Source organism: Pteropus medius, unplaced genomic scaffold (assembly GCF_902729225.1).
Source record: "Pteropus medius unplaced genomic scaffold, Ma_sr-lr_union100, whole genome shotgun sequence".
Classification (NCBI taxonomy): Eukaryota; Metazoa; Chordata; class Mammalia; order Chiroptera; family Pteropodidae; genus Pteropus; species Pteropus medius.
In genome coordinates this window covers 4005209-4024898 of record NW_024349519.1, presented here as the reverse complement: position 1 = coordinate 4024898, position 19690 = coordinate 4005209, and the positions used below count along the sequence as shown (strand labels likewise).

Below are 19690 nucleotides of genomic sequence, written 5' to 3'. Positions count from 1 at the left end.
CCTTTGCTCCATTGTAAGCTCCTGGACTCTGTCATGGCACTGACCTTGCTGTTTCCCGTTTCTTATTCTCCTCTACTCCCAGCTGAGGCTACCTTGGGATCACAGCAACCCAAAGAGTACTGTACAATGGCCACTCCTAATAAGCTATTTGTTTCAGGTTTTCTGAGTTTACACGGGCTTAGAGTATTAAAAACTAATTGATACTACAATATCCTTGTGACTTATAGCACAAGTCTATGAAGCAACACTGAATCTAAACCTCACAAGGCTTTTAGTAGGAAAAAAAAAATGTTATTTCAGGATAGCTCAAATCAGAAACTGCCGAAAAACCTTTCAGAAGCAGCATTCTTTCATCTTTTTATATAGATTCAATAGTAGCTTCTCATAGCTAGGAGAGACAGGAGAGCATTTGCTTAATTCAGGCCTGTCCACCAGGCTAGCTACGATGCCATTGGCCTCCATTAACTGTTTCCTTAAAAGTAAGTTATTTCAAACCATGAATCTGTGTCTCTTCTTCCTGGAATCAGCTATACTCAAACATGGGATGGTTCTTGTCTGAGGACTCATCTTTTTCTGAAGCAACACTCAAATAGCTGTAACTTACAGGATTTTATACCTGTAAAACTCTTATCTTTCAGGGATTTCTCAATTTCTCTCCTGTGAAGAGCACCTTATCTTTCTTATTTTCAAGTATGTGTGCGTGTGTGTGTGTGCGTGCACACGCACGTGTGTGTATTTTATGTAATTCCCGTGGATTTGAGGTTTGGAGAGAGAAGTTATAGCATTTGCCTGGCCTACCCTATTTGAACTAGAAGTCCATCTTCCAATCTCTATATAATCGAGTATCTATGAATGCTATATAATAATATTTTATTATCATACAATTTGATTTGCTAAAATATTTTCCCTTATATTAAGCCCAAATGCAATTTCCACTAAACTCTATACTGAATATAGTATATCTAATTTGAAGACAACTCTTATGTTCTCCCTATTATTTATCTTCAAAGAGAACATATTCAATTGCTTTCCAAAATTTCTGATGAGTCATATAGACCGTGCACCATTTTAGTTGCTGATGACCTCCTGACCTGGTTTTTATATGTAAATTTGTTCAAGGTGCCTTTTAAAGAGGGCCTCCAGAACTGACAGGTGTAGGCAGTCTGACCATTCCAGAGTCCAACAGGACTATTATCTCCCTTATTCTGAATATTCTGTTTCTAAAATCACAATCCAACACTCCCACATCATTCTGTAAACACGTACTGAGCTAACAGTATAACCCTTTCCTACTTTGTTCTATTCACTCAAATTCTCTCCCTCCCCTATTCTGTACTCGTTCAATTGTTTTGAGGAATCTAAAACCAGGACTTTATCAGCTGTCCTTTAGATTTCATGTTGTGTTCAGGCAAGGGCTATAAACAAGATGAGAAACAAGCGCCCTATATCCCTAAGCAGTTCCCCTCCTCATCCCACACCCCTACTACTTACGAACATGACGGGAGAAAGAGAACTCCATTCCAGGAACGTTACTCATATACTTTCACTGCCTCTGCAGAACTGCTGAATAGAGCCATCAACTTGGAAAATCTATTGTCTTTGAGTCTCTGACTCCTTTAAACATATTCTTCCTGGTTGACCGAGTGTCATTATCCCTTCACTATTGAAAAGTCAAAATCTATATTCATTCAACTTATTGCACAAACTTGATTATGTTTTCAACAAAATAATTGGGCTTCTTTCTCTGTCTGAACATAATGCTGCACCCTCCGAGGATAACAGAATGCTAAAGAGACATCCTTATAAAAGAAACTTTTATGCAACCTTTTATGGACTTACATAGGTCTTGGTCAGTTTCCTCAGCCCACTCACCACTCCAGCTGAGAGCACAGCCAGGTCAGGTGGCAAGAATACTAATCAAAGCATCGTCCCTCTGACAGTAATACTCACAGGACCAACTTAAATGCACAATAATAACAATAATGTCCCTTCCCTGCTGCCTTCGACAAAATTTTAAATTCAAATTGGGAGAGTGTATTATGACTCTTTAAGTTTTAACAAAGAAGAGAATAAAATGATAGAATATAAGGTCATCTCCCAAGAAAAAGGCAGAACAGTTTGTCCCAGAGCATTTCCCTACTCATTGCTGCTCTGAATTTAAACTTTGTCTTTTAATACCTAAAATTCTCAAAAGGTCAAATTCAAGTTGGGTACTCAAAGACCAAACAAAATAATTATCTGATGCATTCAATTAGCTATTCTACATAATTAAGACTCCTGTCCTTTTTCAGGTAGTTTTTTTAAAGTCATTCTCTGCATAATTTCCTCAACTTTCCATTTCCTTTTAGCTGAGAAGTATGTTATTTTGAAGAAGAAAAAAAAAACCTTATGGACGTAATATCAAAGATTTTCCTTACACCGCTTTGAGGGAGAGGAAAACTTTTACCACTGCCTTTTAATTTTTCCCCACTGTAAGGGTTGTGCTTAAATAGCCTATTAAACTATTTATTATATGTGAGAAGGGCACGGGATGAATGATTGTTTCCACATTGCAACAAGTCAATCATAAATCTAAAAGTTAACAAGAAAAACAAAATCAATTTTAAACAAGTGAATCATGTTAAAAGAGTCAAAATGGTATTTCACTTCCTAGTTACAGACATGTTGATCTGATCCTACACTTTCGGAAACAGTGAAGTTGATATTGTGAAACAATAACGAGTCCATATTGTGAAACACTGATTTCATCACTTATTAAAATTTTTAGGATAAACCTTAATTTTGGCTATCCAAGCTCAAACTTAATAAGAGATTACTTGAACAGTTTGTTTTCCTTCTTTTTTACGATGGAAAACAATTAAAATGCTTGGTCATAAAAATCATTCTTATTATTAAAAATGGAAGAAAAGAAAAAAAGAAAATCTAGTAAATGCCTCAAATAAAAATGATTACTGTGCAGACATAAGCCTTATTAACTGTTCCTTGGTATCACCGTTACTTATATAAAGTACTTTACCGATAGCATAAATCCACCACTTCATTATTACTTGCTGCCAACATGATGAATATTATCAACAAAAAATAAGAAATTCATTTCAGATTTATAACTAATGAGACACCAAAGTTTATTTAAAACACTTGTAGCATCTCTAAACTGTTTTAAAATGTCAACTTTAGAAATGAAAACAAAACAAATGCAGCATTCTCTGTCCTCGATCTTAGCTGTGCTGATTTTCCCATTGTACGCTTTATTAAATAAGAAAGATAAGCTTGAGATTTTATAAGCCTCCAGGAATTGATACCACAATTTTCAACGGTTATGCCAAAAGCATATAGTGGGAAGGACTGAGAAGCCTTAGTAGCATAGAGGGAGGAAAATGAGACTCCTTAAAATTTTAAACTATTGCGAAAACTAAGTTACCTAGGAAATGTCTTTAGAATTACTGTTATCTGTGCTGTACATATTAAACTGACCTGGGCATAAGAGTACTTTCATGGCTTAGAGACTCTTATTAAACCACTACCAGAAAATGAATACACACACATTCACGAATACATGAAAATGTCCACCTGCTACGTGGAATTTTGTTGTCCATTTACACTTACCTAAGCTCCACTGCCAGAGGTTTTCTAAAGTAGAACATTAATATTACATCAAGGCGAAATAACTGAAACTAGGTGCGGGACCTTTTTTACTCTCCACCTCTGGAATACGACACTAAAGATTTAATTCCATAGAGATGCCACTATGCGACAGTAGCAGATATTTGGGTTTTTAGTCTCTATTCCAGCAGTCTCTTTTCCTAATACTCAAATATAAGGTGATAAATGTCTCCTTAATTTGCACAACAGTTTTCAATTGCCCTTATGGGAGACCACCTTGAAGGAGCGAGTAAAAGGCTTAGTCATGGTTTCTATTTTTCTATTTGAATCAATACATTCTAGTTAAATGGACAATTAATAGGTCACTTCCAAAATAGTAGTGTATCAGTTGTGGTTAATAAACAATCCCCACAATTGATAATGGGTCCTATGTATTCAGCAAGTCCTGTATACACTCAGCTCATCCACTAAATCCCTTTTCAGGTAGACAGGGTTATATGGGAAGATGAGCTAGAATGAGTCCATAAAAGTCAGTTTCATTCACTGCTTTATTTTTCAGTCAAGTGCTTTAAATGGTGTCCAGAAATTCACTCGGAATGTGAGACAGGAGAAAAGACTGGCACATAGAGCCTTGCTTTATGACCATACAAAAGGGCAACTGACCCTTGCCCAAGCCTTTTCCATGTGAAATGGTTCCTAAAGTTCATCTGCACAGTGAAAAATCGTGGTGAGGTCGCGTGTGGATGAGTCAAGTGAAAGTGGCGATTGGTCACGGGTCTGTCGCCCATTGTGGCTGGGTCCCAGCCATGTAAAATGCTCTGTGGGAAAGTACCAGCCCCCTAAAGAGGTACTCAGAAGCTTGCAGCTCATTAAACAGCCAGCATTTGCTGCCTCACTTGCCAGGAATCATTCTGTTGAGCAACTGCCCTCCTGAAACATTCATAAAACACATGCAGAGAGGCAGCAGCAATCTGAATTCAACCAGGGTAGAGCCCTGATTTTAGCCTGACTCAACTCCTACTTCACATTTCCTCTGACAGAGTTGTTAACCTGAATTAACACTTTCTCTTGGGCGGCTGAAATAAATGCACTCCTCTACTGAACTGCTTTATCATAAACTAAAATTCTCTGCCTACAGATTCTTATCTGACCTAGAAATCTCAAGACCAAGGTGAATTTTCTTTGCTTTTAGTGAGACATTTTTTCTTTACATGTGCAAGTGTGTATGTGTGCACATGTGCTCTGCAAGTTTTTGAAAGTTGTCATTCTCACTCTACCTCTGGACACTGCTAAAGTTTTGTAATGATTGAAGAAAAGTTCTCTTGCAAATATTTCCTGTGATGTTTGTTGGTTTTCTTCAAGATTACAAAGAAGAGATATTTATCTCTTTTTACAATCGACAATTTAAAATTTTTTTCTATGGACAACTAATGACTTTCTGTGTCACATTTTAAGTTGACTGGAAATTTTACACAGCATAATTTCTTTGCCTTCCTTTTTTTCTTCTTTAAATGGGTATTGCTACACATTTCAGAAAGAGCCAAACTGGTCCTTCTAAGATCTTTTATAGCAAATGAAAAACAAGTCACTTTCCTTGGTGTGTCAGCCCTGGGTTTCAATGCCATTAGAAATCGTTCACAATTGCTCAGTGTGCTGAGGTTTGATAAATCTCTGGAAACTTCCTGAATAGGATCGCTGTGATTTTTAGTGAGGAATTAGCTCCTTGCCATTGCATTACCAATTAGTTTTCCAGAGCACATTAAATCCTGCTGCTTTGGTTTACAGAATAACTGAGGCATTGCTGATGAAGCATAAAAACTTACTTGGAAAAGCAGTGGGGGATGCAGGGCGCCGACAGGACCCACCACAGCATGCCGAGTAGAATGGCGGGGCACTCAGGAAAAAAGGTTTGGAAGGTGCTGCAGAGAAAGCAATGATCTTATTGATTAGCCGTTTCTTTTAGACAATATTCAAAGTTCCAGTTTCGCAAAAGTCATTGAGTTAAAGCACTTCATTTTCTGAGCCTTCACCTAGTTGTCATTTTTGCTGAAATAAAAGTCATTTAAAAGTAGCCTTTATCTGTCAAAGAACTTGCCAAACAGTTTCATCAAGATTTTAAAAATGTGGTGGAAAGACTCAAATTATCGTAACTAAATGTAATAGTTCATTTTCTGGGTAGTCATAACTATAAGTAGTAAATATCAAATATTCCTTTATTCAAAATATCCTAGAGCAACACTATCCGAGAGAACTGTCTGTGATGATGGAAACATCTTATATCTGCACTATCCAATATGGTATCTACTTGCCGCAGATAGCTACTGAGCACTTAAAATGTAGCTAGTTTGACTGGGTAACTGAATTCTTCATTTAAATCGTTTTAGACTTAAATAGACTCATGTGGCTAGGGTACGGTATCAAATTGAAAAGCACAGTTCTATATCTAACACCAAGAAACAATTTCAATGTTAAATGCTGATGTTTAATTTTTTAAAGAGATTATAGATTACTATTTAATTTCAGAAGGTTCCTTGAAATACATAATTAATTGGATTCCAAAATTTATAAGAGTTAATATACTGAACAATTCCCTTTAAAAATTGTTTTTTTTTCTGATCACATTTACACGTATAAAAGTATTTGAAGAGTAATAACATTTTATCACAAGAGACATCTAGTTAATCTGAAAGCACTTACGTTTACAGTATAAGGAGTTGCCCTATAATTCCGTTCTGCTCATTTTGTTAAACTATGCCATTCCTAACATTTTCAATACACACACACAGGCTAGTTATCATTACTCTGGTAAATAAAAAAATGTTTAAACTCTGTTCCTCAGTAGATGAAAAATAGCTATAAAGGATGTCATAGAATATTAATAGCTCTTTTTTATTGAGCATTTACTATATGCCAGCTTTTGGTTAAATACCATAAATACACCATATCCTTTAGTATAATGAGGTTAATACAATATAAATATGGGTGAAATTTCCTGTAGGTGGGCAACTTCCTTTTGCCAAGGCATACCCAGGAAAGTACCTGGCACATTCTAAATGTCAATAAATTTTCAATGAATAAATGATCTGCAAATCTAAGAAACAGAAAACTTCTGATCTTCTTAGGTAAAGAATGAGAATCTGGAAGTTAACCCCTTCTCTGCTCCCCTGACTTATTCTGAAATACAGTATCTTTGGTAACAGATGACCTTGAAATCTAGAGCATGACTTTATTACTCTCCCTTCAAAGTCAATGGCAACTCTTTTCTTAATTACATACAGTGAAAATTATTTTGATACACATACATACCTTTTTTTAAGAACACAGTAATTTCAGGCTCATATTTTAACCAATTGATGAGCATGTGTTTATATTCACCAATGCCTTTGAAAAATGTATCAATATGTGTATTTCCCAATAAGAATTTTATAGTCTCAGGGTCCTTAATGCCCTCAAAATGCTACCTAATCATAAATGCAGGTTTTTTCCTCTAATATAATGAAAAATGGTCAATATTAGTATTTTTATTTTTTAAATCTGGATTTTCCAATAATATTTTCTGTTCTGAAAATATGACGACTAAGCAAAGTATGAAAAAAAGTCCCACTTTGGTATTCAAAATGTCAATAAAACTTTTTAAAATTTCATTGCTATAAGTTGTTCTAATGTTGATAATAAGAATTAAAACCCTCACAAAAATGATAAGTCATTTCATTTGAACTTAACATCCTAAGTTATATTTGAATAATATTATTGAGGCAGAGTTACATTTTCCACTATTTTTATGGATATATGAAGTACTCTGAAAAATGAAAATATATTTCTATATACAGAGGTTGCATCATTATGTTTATTCTCAAGCATTTCTGTTAGCTAATTTATTTCATCCCCAAAATAAACACTCCATAGATAACTAAGTTATGGCTATTATGCTATTAGGCATTTTTAAGTTGAGATCAAAGAAAAAGACTCAGCAATGTTGCACACATACATACAATTAAACATTTATCTTGATAGTTGGGAACATGCACAAAAAAATATTTTTGCTCAATATAAAGTGTAAAAAATAAGTATGCTACTATCAAAATAATGATACAGAAGATGTACAAGTTACAAATTTTACTACTCTAGCGAACATGTTTCTCAGTCTAACCCTATGGCCCTAAAACTAGAAAAAAATAAATGGTAAAAAATGGATGGTTTATTTGAGACAACTGATCAATTAAATTCATTTGTGATAAATGAGGTTCTAAGATCTACATTGTAGTGTTAAATTTAGCCAGAAAAAGAGCTGTAATTGAACAGCTTGTTATATTGCTGTCTATTATCCTATCTTAATATAGTAAAGCTATAATTAAAATGACATGCTATCTACAGTAACAACTCTAGCAGCTAAAGAACTACATGTGACATGACCAGGCTTAAAGTTCTTTCGCATAGAATTTCTTCACCATTTTAAATCACCTCTCTAACATACATATATTTACACAGATTAGTCAATTCCTGATTTCTATACATAAATATACCTTGTTTAAGCTGGTTTATGTGGAAATTGCTGTGAAATTCCAATTAAGTGCACCATTTTTTTTTTACTTGCTCTGACTTTGACATAACTGCTAATCCAGCTGAATATGTGATTGCAGGCATGTTGAATGGCGTTAGGAAATAACCATTTAAAACAATTCAATGAATTGAAAAATATAGAATTTAAAATATTTGTAAACCACATACTTTTTAAAGCAATGAGCAAAAAAGGAAACTGAAGTGTGATAAAAACCAAGTGACAAGTTAACAAATGTGTTAAAACTTTTGTTAAGTCATTAAGAACTACTTTGAAGATGCTCTGAAAAGGGCAGAAAACAAGGCGATTTCATCCCAAATGATATGCATTTCAAAGTCCATCAATGCACTCTAGATGCAGTGACTTTATCATTTATCATGTTAGGAACAATTCACTGTAGGCTTACTGAACAATAATTACGATAATGATATTTAAGGAACATCTACTATATGCCAGGCTTTGGACCAGCTATAAATTTAACACGTGCTATCTCATTTATTTATTAACATTCAACCTCAAATGGGCATGATAATAATGATGACTGCTTTTAGTAATTTTTTTTTTAAAAAAGGACAATGGAAACATCAATGTTTCATCGTAATTGTTATTAGCCATGACCGATAAGGATTTCATGCACAGAAATGGTCAGTTATTCAAAAAGAGCTGGAGCCCAGAAAATGGATACATTTTCAAGCTTTCCAGAAAAACAAATAGGTTTTCCTATGGAAAAAATACACACTGTCAGTTTCCACAGCATGTTAGGTTTTCTTGGTACAACATTTCAGAACACTCCAAATTTTGTATCCTGCCAACAAATCTAACTTCCAGTTTCTGTGTGAAATTGTTACAAGTTATAAACACATGACTTAAAATTTTGGAACTAAACTGACTGAATCCAAATGACTAAAATCACTTATTCGCAGAATACTTCATAAACTTTTCATTGCTTAATAAAATGTTCTGACCTTTCTGAAAACACAATCAAAACTTCTATTAATTATTTTGAATGTTTAATTAAGATGTGAACTTAGAGACAACTTAATGATGAACTGGCCTAATGTTTTTTTTAAACTTAACCAACTAGATGGCTCTGTGATATAAGTATCCCATAGCCAAAGATGGTTACAAGCCTGGCTACAGAGAAGTTGTTTTCAAAATTCTGTTCTCTAGAAAGCAAGCAATAAATTTTGTAATTGTTTTTGTTATTTTCATTCTTCTTTCTTGATGAACAACGGGTATCTAAATGGGGCGAAACGCCAATCTTTTTATTGTCAATGCAAACTGACTTGAGCTGACATTTCAAAGAAAGAATACTAAAGACCACTAATAAAACCTTCAAATAAATTTCAGGAGCCCACTGCGATGTTACGCTGTTTAGGCAGACATTTAAGAAAGATGAGAAACGAGAAAAGGTTCCAAGATGTCTTATTAAGGCACCAAAGGGTCAAAAATACCTCAAGGAAAGAATCCCAGAGAATTAAATAATTTCAAAAGGATGGTTTTACTGACCCCCTTCAAGTTCTGGGTACATAGACACTGGAAATAAAGCTATCTAAACTTCTGACCTGAAAATAATACGCAACTGAACAGACTATCTGGAGTAGAATGAGACCAAAAATGAGACTGTGATAAATGGCAACCATCTGTTTTGAGTAGTAAGACTTAAGAAATATCAATTATCTAATGATGTATTATTTATTTTATCACACAACCTAAAAATAATTCATTTATTTGCTCCACATGCAAACTTGCCTTCAATCGCAAGGGAAAGCAAGTTAAGTAAATTCATCTTTTACCTTTCTGCTTATCAGAAATCAGTGTGTTTTGTGTTTGGTTGTTTGTTTTGTTTTTTTTGTTTGTTTTTTGCCTCAAGTATTTCAGAAAAACAAAGGTCGTGTTCTGGCACAGCTCATGAGAAGATGCATCATGTGCAATGTCTACTCTTTTGATTCTTTCAATTCTGTGCAAACAATATGTACTGCATATCTATTGAATGCCACATAAGGCACTGTGTGTTGGGACTAAAAGGATGAAAATGGATAGTTTCCATTCCTGGAAGGGTTTCTATTTTTTAATGTTCTTTAACATACATATTTTGAATCTGCTGGTCAAAGAAATGAAATTTACATTTCTCTGTACTCCCAATTTAAGGTTGTTCTGTCGAATATGAGGCATTGCCCAAGAAAGAGATGAGATCTGAAAAAATTCATTCTACGTGTTTCCCTAATGAGTGCTTCTTAACCTTAACACACATTAGAATTACTCAGAGTGCTTTTCGAAGATACAAATGCCTGGGCCTGACACTAAATGGATTAAATTAGGCTGGCTAGGAGTAGATCCCCTAGCATAATATTTTTTCAAAAGCTGCACAGGTGATTACAATGTATAGCCAGGATGAGACCACCAAAAGGAACACAAAACAATGCCTGACATGCAGTCTTTACTCCTATCATATAATTTGAGATCAACTCTAAAACAAACAAACAAAAAAACAACACATAAAAAGAAGCAGCTTGGTCTAAACTTCTGCTGAAATACAGAAGCAAGTAAAAAGGAAAGAATATTGTTAGAAAGGCTTTGTCAAAGGCTTAAAGCGGGAAAGACATCTAAATCTGGACCTTGAGTTAGATGGTATTTGGAATGGTAAAAGAAGAGAAAGTAGGCATTCTAGGAAGGAAGGGTGGCATGAACAAAAGGAAAGAGGGCAAGGGTGGTGGTGACACTTGGGGCAGGTTAAGGAGACCACTCTGACTGCTGGGACAAGGCCAAGGGAGTGAACATTAAGCAATGTGGTTGGAGGAGCTAAATGTAGCTGAATAAATGAAGGTTTTGCAGGACAAATATTTTTATTTGACCTGATTGTCAAGTGGGATAATTAAGGCTTTCCTAAGTAGTTTGGTGATATGATCAAAGCTATATTTTGGATAATTTCACCTGGCAGTAGTGGATGAGATGAGGTGGAATAAGGGATGGGGGCAGTAATGGAAGGATCCTATTGCAGTAATAATATGCTGTGGCAATAGGTAATGATAATCATTTATTTGGACACTCCCACTAGCATCTTCTCCTATATCCTTACAATACTAACAGGTGGGCAGGCACCGGCTTCTCCTCAAACTAGAGCCCTAATTCATTATAATAACCAAAGGAAGTCACTATCTCTGCTGCCTCCCCTTCAGAGTCTCCATTAGACAACTCTGAAAAAAATGAGCTAAATCTGAGGAACAATCTTGCTCCTTTTTTGGTAAAGCTGATGTCACAGAAGAGAATAATGTAATAGAATAGTACCTGTAGTTCTCGAAACTTTAAAAGCCTAATAAAGGCTCCATGAGCTCCCAGTTATATCACTCCATGTAATTAATTCCTGCATTGGTCTATGCCAGCAGGAGACAGACCTGGTAGGAATTGTGTCTGAAGATGGTTATCCTGATTTCACCTGGTGGCAGATTTTAAATGGCTGCAAATTATTTGGTACTCCTCCCACTGAAAGGTGTGGTCTATTTCGCATTCTCTTATACTTGAGGTGGTCTTGCTGCCTTGCTTGACCAAGGAATATAAAAGAAATGACATTCTGGAACTTCTAAGGCTAGGTGATAAGAAGCCTTGAGTTACTTTCTGGGTTTCTTGGAATGTTTGCTCTTAGAAGGGAGCTTTCAGAAGCCAGGCATCATGCTATAAGAAGCTCAAAACCCTTAGAAAGTCCAATTGAGGATGCTGGAACAGCTCTTGTCGAGCACCCAGTCAGCAGGCAGCATCACTGTCAGCCAAGTGAGTAGCCATCTTAAATATCCAACCCAGTTGAGCTTTCAGATAACTGTAGCCCCAGCTGACATCTAACTGCAATGAGATTCCAAGTGAGAATCACCCTGTTGAGCCCAACTCACAAAAATGAAAGACAAAAAAAAAATTGTTCCTTTAAGACTCAATATTTTGAGATGGTTTCTTATACAACAATACCTCTTTTACCAATATTTTACTTATGGTAAGATGATGGAAAGGAGTTTCACATTTTCCCTGTATGTTATAAATGGACTTTTGAGATATGTGTTTGAAAGTCAAATGCTGATCCTAATATCTGTTCTCATTTTGAAATGAGGAAATGGAAGGTCAAGGAGATTACTTAAGTTATTTAGGATGATATAATCAGTAATATAAAGATCTTAGACTTGAATCTAGGTTTCAAAATTATAGTAGCACTGCTAAAACCAGCTTAGAAAACTATACAATATTTTGAAATTTACCCAATTTGCAATTTATGCTTTGGAAAAAATGTTTGCAAACTTTTATCATAAGTGTCAGAAAGTAAATACATTAGGCTTTGCAGGTCATATGATTAATTTGTAGTGTGAAAGCACCTATAGGAAATATGTAAGCAAACAGGAGTGACTCTGTTCCCACTTTAAAGAATCAGATTGTCTTCTGGTTTCGGACCTAATATAACTTTAGAATTGATTCAACACACTTAAACTCAATCCAGCCCTAGGTTAGTCTATTAAAAAACTTGCCAGCAGTAATTATTTTTATTCTCTTTTAACGTACATAAATCTTCCCTAAGGATAGCGTACTAACTCTTTCACACATTGCAAGAAGCATTAGAGATTTAAAGTTTTAAAGAACAAGAAATTTTGAGTCCTCTCAAGAGGACTGGTAGAAATATATAAACTATTCTATCTCTCAGTCACTTCGAATTAATACAATTAATGTTATGGCACGGTGCCTGAATATATGTAAGAAAAGTGAAAAACCTAGTTTATCTTTGGAATATTTATAAATAAGAAGGCAATTAAATATTCAACAATATATAGAAAAAGACTTGAAAATTTTTTCTTTCCTTTTCCTTGATGCTTTGGTTCTGAAACAAAAGTCAAAACTTAAGAGGGTTTTTGATCTTTGACTTCAGAGAGAATTTTAGTGCCTTAAGTTTACTGTTCACAAAACTCACAAAAAAAAAAGTGCCCCTGAAATATTCCTAATAGCTGGTTGACAAAATGAACACTATTAAAAATGAAATCAGTACTGTAACTTTGTATAAAGTGATGAACACAGCATTGCCAAATCAAGTATTGACTGGAGGCTAAAAAGAATGAAAAGGAGAGATTTCATTAAAAGTGGAAACATTACTGAAAGTAAAATAAAATGTTTTGGAATAAAATATACAAGGATCTGGTAAGCATAATATACACTAAGGCAAATATCCAATTTTTTACTAAAAGAGTGTAAAACAAAGCATGATCTAATGAAGTCTTAAATAGGGATTCTAACAAGCATTCCTAGATAAAAATTATAGTTTCTTTTTACAATTTGCCTTTTTATTTCTGACAAATTCCAGGAGTACTTAAATGAAAACTTAAAGTTAACGGATTTAAACATTGTGTACCTTCACATGTAAAAAAAAAAAAATCACTGTATTTAAGAAACTTTTAGAGCCTCCGTTAACCTAAGATTAAGTGGACAAACACTGTATTAAGATCTACAAATTAAATCCCCTTAAAAGACATAATAAGATGAATTCTAAAGGTATGGACAGTATCAATAGAAATAGGGTGGTGGAAAGTAGGTTGAGTGAGGAGTTAATGAAGTATTTACAATCCCCTCACCTTAACATAAGGACGTTTGTTTAAATATTATAAAGATAACATTTTAGTTCTGTAAAAACTTTCATAGCAAAGAATCTCAAAGTATTCTATAAACACATCTATTACCTATGTTGCTCCTTCACTTACTGCCAAGTTGCTGCCATTTCTACCATTATTCAGCAACAAAACCAACCATATGTCTTCTTAGAGCAACAAGAGACTTTTTCTGGTGGCCACAAGAAGGTAGGAGGTGGCACAAAGAGAAATACAATAGAGTCTAATGCACAGTCAGGTTCTAATCTGAGCCACATTTATGGCCAACAAACATCGATAAAATCACTGTTGACAATCCTTTTAAATTGCCCACCCAATATGGCATCTTTTGGCTTCCTGCATGTCGCCCTGAAGTCTCGGAGTCCTATGTTTATTTCTGCATAAATTGAATGCAATTTCTCGGCATTCAAACCATTGTGCCTCTTAAAATAACCTTCAGATTCCTAAAGTGAATAAGAGTCAAGGAGAAACTTCTAAAATGTTCCTACATGTCTGCTGGATTTATTCCTGTTTTATTGTTAAACCTCAATAACTTCAATACATGTTAACAGAATGAGATTCCTTATTGTTAAAGCAAAGTAGAGAAGCGTATGTTAGGGGCTGAGAGAGGGCTCAGTGCTAAAGTCAGAAGCAAATTAAATGCACATTAATTGCTACGCTGTTGTAGTTCCAACTCAGACATTATTTTGTAAGGAATGGCTTATTTATTCAGTACCAGAAGTAAAGGGACTGTCTATTAGCCTTATTGATTCTCTTCACTGCAAGAGCTTCTCCTTTAACCTGAAGGAGTTTATTAACTTATAGACCATATGACAATTTGTTCAAAGCAGATTCTTGATGAACTATATAAAAGCTACTAATATATTAATATAAATCTAAAGATTTGTTGAGCAGATTATAAAAAATATTCAGATAAAGTAAAAATATGATGAGGTAGTATCTAAAAATTCCAGCAAAGGATGGTTGGGGTGATGGCCTGAGCAAAGATGGGACCCATTCGATGGCCCAACCAACGAATGGGTCCCATCCATTATCCTCTTCTGGATTCTCATTCTCTTTGTGCTGGTTCTGGGTCAGCATCATCAACAGTCAAGATTCTGTGATTTTTGATTTGTCAATACAAATCTAGAGCATAGTGTTAGTAAAAATAGAGGACAAACTGTGGCTTAATAAATCAGATCATAGAGTCTTCATCTGAACTGGAATCCTCACTTGGAGCACAGATCCATTTTTTCCTCCCTCCTCCACATGCCTAAAATGTAAGGGAAGTTATTTTATTTTACACTTTCAGTGTATCTCAGTGAAAGTGGAAAAAACTACCAATTGGAACACAAAACATAAATTTAAGACAGTTAAGGAATAATCGGTAAACAGTAACTAGGACTGAGAGGTGGAAAAGAAAACTAGATTGCACATTCAGTAATAATGGTAAGAAACCATCCTAACGGTGCCAGGAAAAAATACTATGGTTCCATTTCTGTATTATACAGTACAACTTACTCGACAAAATTGCTTTAAAATAAAAGACAGTTCAATTCACCCATCCAGAATAAACATTTGCTTTCTAATCCTTTTATAGGCAGCACAAGGAGCAGATTTAATAATCAATAAATTATATTCAGGAAATTATCTCTATGTCAACCATTGTCTAAAATGTTTAAAATAACAAATGTTATTTAAAAGCAGGGGTATTTGTTCTACTTATTTTGAAGGTAATTGGTGGCATAACCAAAAGTAATTTAAATTTTTCAACTTTTTACATTTTAAGACCCTCTTTACATATGAAAACATAAATATTTTAATCTAGTACAGTATTTGCCAAATAATGACATTTACAAACCTCTGGGGAAGGATGGCTGATGTTTAGGATTTACTTACAAAACCTCCTGGTTTCCATCAATAAACAATAACAGGACTTTATTTACTTATTTTTTTCAGATACAACCCCTGGAGTTGAACCTTCTTACTACCTACTATTGCACTAAATGGTCCGTCCCTCTCAAGCCTTGAGGAATGTCCTTTGAGTTTTAAAACTATTCTACATGAAGAACTTGGCAACATGTAGCTATGGACTGTTCCTTTTCTTACACTACATACTCAAATGTTTGCCAGTTTTCAGGGGCAAAGCACTGACAGCTATACTTTCATCCATGACCTGTAAATAAATCTGTGTTACTGTTTAACTGTCACCACTTTTCAGATACATAATGAAATAAAGAAATGGAAAGGTCAATTTCTTTTATAGGCTCAGATACAACATCACAATCTGATTTATTATTGTGATACATGTAATTGGTTATCCCATTATCTCTCATTAGTTTCTCATATTTGATGAAAGACTAATTTAAGGAATATGAAGATGTAGGGCAATTTTTTTTCTCTTTCACAAGTTCACAGATGTTTAAACTATTTCAGACAAAAACAAAACTAGGAAGTGAAATAATCATTATAGAAAAAATTGTTCTATTATGAGTATTAAAGCAACTAACAATTTAAAAAATGCTTGGTAAACCATAAAGCAGTACAGAAGATGCCCCCGCTGGGGCAGAGACAGTCATCTTATTTGTTCACTGATTATCCCAATGGCCTAGTGCAGAGCCTGACACATGCGGGACAGTCGGTAAGCATTTGCTGAATGAATGAAATATATGGTACAATTAATAGCGGGTAACAAAAATAATGAAGCAGAAATGCATCCCCTAGTTAAACGGTGCTGTATTTCACCAATGCACTTAAAAAGAGTTCTGCGGTTTTCTTATTCGTTTATACTGGAGCACTCAACAAATAAAGGTTGCAAAAAAGTGGGTACTCAATACACTGAAATAATTAAAAATCCCATTTTGTCATCCACTCCTCGGTTAGTGTCTAAAGGATCAAAACTCGTTGTTCACTGCCATTTCAGAAATATCGTTATCTTTCTGCAAACAGTAGCTTTTCTATCTCCTTTATACTCTCTACAGAATATAATCACTATTTCATCCCCATCTAATTTTCAGGTGATAGCTAACATTTTCAGCACTCATTATAACTTCATAATTCTACACAGTATAAAAAGATTCCTATAACATTTGGTAAGGCAAGAATCAGTCATTTAAATAAAATTGAGCAATGTTCATAAAACGACATTCTTTGTCAAAATATGAAAATAATATAAACACTGACTTTAAGCATATGATTGTGGGCACAAACTCACAGGGCTTTAATTTTCTTAAGATATTTTTCTAGTTTCAAAAACTAAATGCACTCTTTACAAGAATGACTTTTTGAAATAAAAGGTCATTTATTACAATAAAAATTAACATAGGAGAACTTTAAATCTTCAATGAAGACTGGTCAAAACATTAGGAAAAAATATATGCTTAAACTTCATTAGAATGCTTAAAAGGGAAATATAAATTCCTATACTCTTAATTATTCCAAAAAAATCATTTTCACATTTTGACACTTTAATAAGTGAACAAGAATGAACATGTTCTTGAAAAAATTTTTTTTTAAAAGTAGTTAGGAAACCTTTACCCAATAATTTATCCAATAATTGCGACATTTTGAATGAAATGATTAGGTATCCGAAATTATGTTTCAAAGTTATTGAAATATCTGCATTTTAGTTTATTTAATTTAATCTGTAAAGTCGACAAAGGTTAAAATTAAGTAAATTTCCATTGATGAGTAGCCAATCATGATCAGGAGCGATATAAGAATCCTTGAAAAATAACTTCTATGAGCACAATGCCAAACCATTAAAAGTTATTCAAATCACTAAATTTTCTTGAAAATGTTATTTTTATGCGACAACATTAATTATTTACTAATACTTCCTATGTGAAGTGGCTTTATATGTTTCTAATTTTCCTACTACTTCAAAAAGAACAGAGCGGCCCAAATTTCCAAGGCATATACACTTTGCCTTAACTATATTTGTTCCTCTCTCAGGCTGCAAAAAGGCTTCCTAGAATTTAGGTTTTACACTATGTGAATGAGACCGGTGGTCATATAATTATTCTTGTTCCATTCTGTTAGTAGCAATTGCAAACTGAAAGACGAGGACAGATTCTAAACATGTTAAATTCTATAAAGCCATTAGCAATAAATTTGATCCGGCAGTTTACTGGGACAATGGAATTTGCTGAAAAAGCGTCTATTAGTCATTGTGGACAAACCCACCGGGATTGAAAGAATGAGTTAAGATCGTCTAAGGACGCAGATAAAAAATTTAATCCAACTGGATCTCAGTTTCTGAGTCTCTAAGAGCCTTTTCTCCTTTTCACTGACGATTTCGGTTGCCCCTCCATAACCTGTAGCTAATATTTGACTAAACTGTCCGCATCAGCTTCCCACTCACATCACTTAGGTTTTATGTGTGAATTAAAACAAACCCAAACTGCCTTTCTTTTGGTAAATTCCTATTTATTGATGAATTTCCTACTCCAGGTGCCAATTCAGCTGTTTCAGCTCAGCACGAAAAAAAACCGGCCTCGATTTCCTTGCGCTTTAGTGATCGATTCAAAATGTGAGAGTGGAGAAAGCCAAAACTTTGCCCAACTCTCCTTCCAAAGATCTTTGAGAGCGTTCTTGAAGGGCCCCGACCGTTGCAACAGTTTAAGAGGCAAAAGCCTCCAAAGCGGACAGCGCGAAGCTCTTCTTGCCAAGAACTTTCCCGGGAATCGACGGCGCGCGGCCTCCGGGACAGAAACGCTGAATTTAGGAAATCCCATAAATTGGTCCAGCGAGCCCAGAGGTGGAGAGACTGGGGCTGCCCTTTCGGGCTAACAAGGTGACTTCGGGGTATCTCTAGAAAGGCCTGAAAATGAAGGTGTAGCCCTACCACTTGTTGAAAGGGGACAGAGAAGAATCTGGTGGTATGGGATGCGGGCGGAGATCCATTAGTGGTGGTACCCTCCTTACCCCCGAAGTGGCACCTCCACTAAAACTCAAGACGTTCTAGGAATGTTCCAGGCCAGAGCGGATTCCTGCGCACTGGAGCCGCAGCGCCCTCCGCGAAGTGCGCATCGCCAGCGCGCCCAGACTCCGGGGCAGGAGGCGCGGGGCGCGACTGGGGAGGGGAGAGCGGGCTCACCTGGGGCTGAAGGCTGGAAGGTACAGTCTCGGTCTGCCGTAGGGCGGCCCGGCAGCCTTGCGTCATCCGCTGAGGGGCTGAGCACTTGAAAAGCCCACCTCGTGCCGTAGGGCGCCCCGCCGGGACTGGCTTGCTCGGCCGCAGGGCACAGCTTCAGGGGAACGGGGTTGGCAGGCAAGGGCCGGAGCTGCGCGCCTGCGGCGGCGGTGGCTAAAGCGGCTGCCGGACCGTGGGGCGGGGGCGGCTGCAGCCCGGGCGGCGGGGCGCCCCCAGCCCGCAGCAAGTTCTCGATCAGGAAACTCTTGCCCAGGTTGCCAAAGCCCGGCGCTGCGGGGAAGTTGAGGAGCGCGGAGGAAGCCACCACGTCCCAGTACGCGCCCGCGTGGGCCGCCACGGCGCTGGGGAGCATGGCGAGGTGCCCGCCGGCCGGCCGCACGCCCGCCCGAACTCGCGCGCCCAGGGAAAGGAAGACGGGGCACCGAGGACGCCGGCAGGCTTGGAACGGTATTATTTATTTGGGTCGATCGTCTTTTTAAAGGATGGGAGGAGTGAATGTGGGAGGGGGAAGCCGTGCGTTTCCCGGGCCCGCGGCGTAAGCTCCGGGGGCGCCGGGGGCGTCCCTCCCGCTTTCTATGCAGATGGGACGGATTTTTTTCTTCTTCTTCTAGAAGGCTGGAAGGTGTGTCCAGCTCATCCATTCATGTCACCCGGCCCACAAAGTGACAGACGCGGCCAACAATAAGGGCAGCCCCGAGAGTGCGAGCTTTGGCAAAGGGAGGGAACGCGTAGTAGGAGGAGGTGGGCGTGGAGGCTACGTGAACC

The 19690-nt window shown here is 36.5% G+C and overlaps 1 protein-coding gene across 1 annotated transcript in view; it reads right to left on the bottom strand.

Moving 5' to 3' along the window:
• Positions 1-19466, bottom strand: part of DBX2 (developing brain homeobox 2) — a 36345-nt gene extending 16879 nt beyond the window's left edge. Inside the window, exons 1-2 of the mRNA XM_039882242.1 lie at positions 18869-19466; positions 5427-5522 (exon numbers count right to left, since the gene is read on the bottom strand). Of these exons, the coding sequence (XP_039738176.1) occupies positions 5427-5522; positions 18869-19277 (505 nt within the window). The 5' untranslated portion in view covers positions 19278-19466. The remainder of the gene's footprint in view (positions 1-5426; positions 5523-18868) is intronic.
• Between the last annotated feature and the right edge of the window lie 224 nt (positions 19467-19690).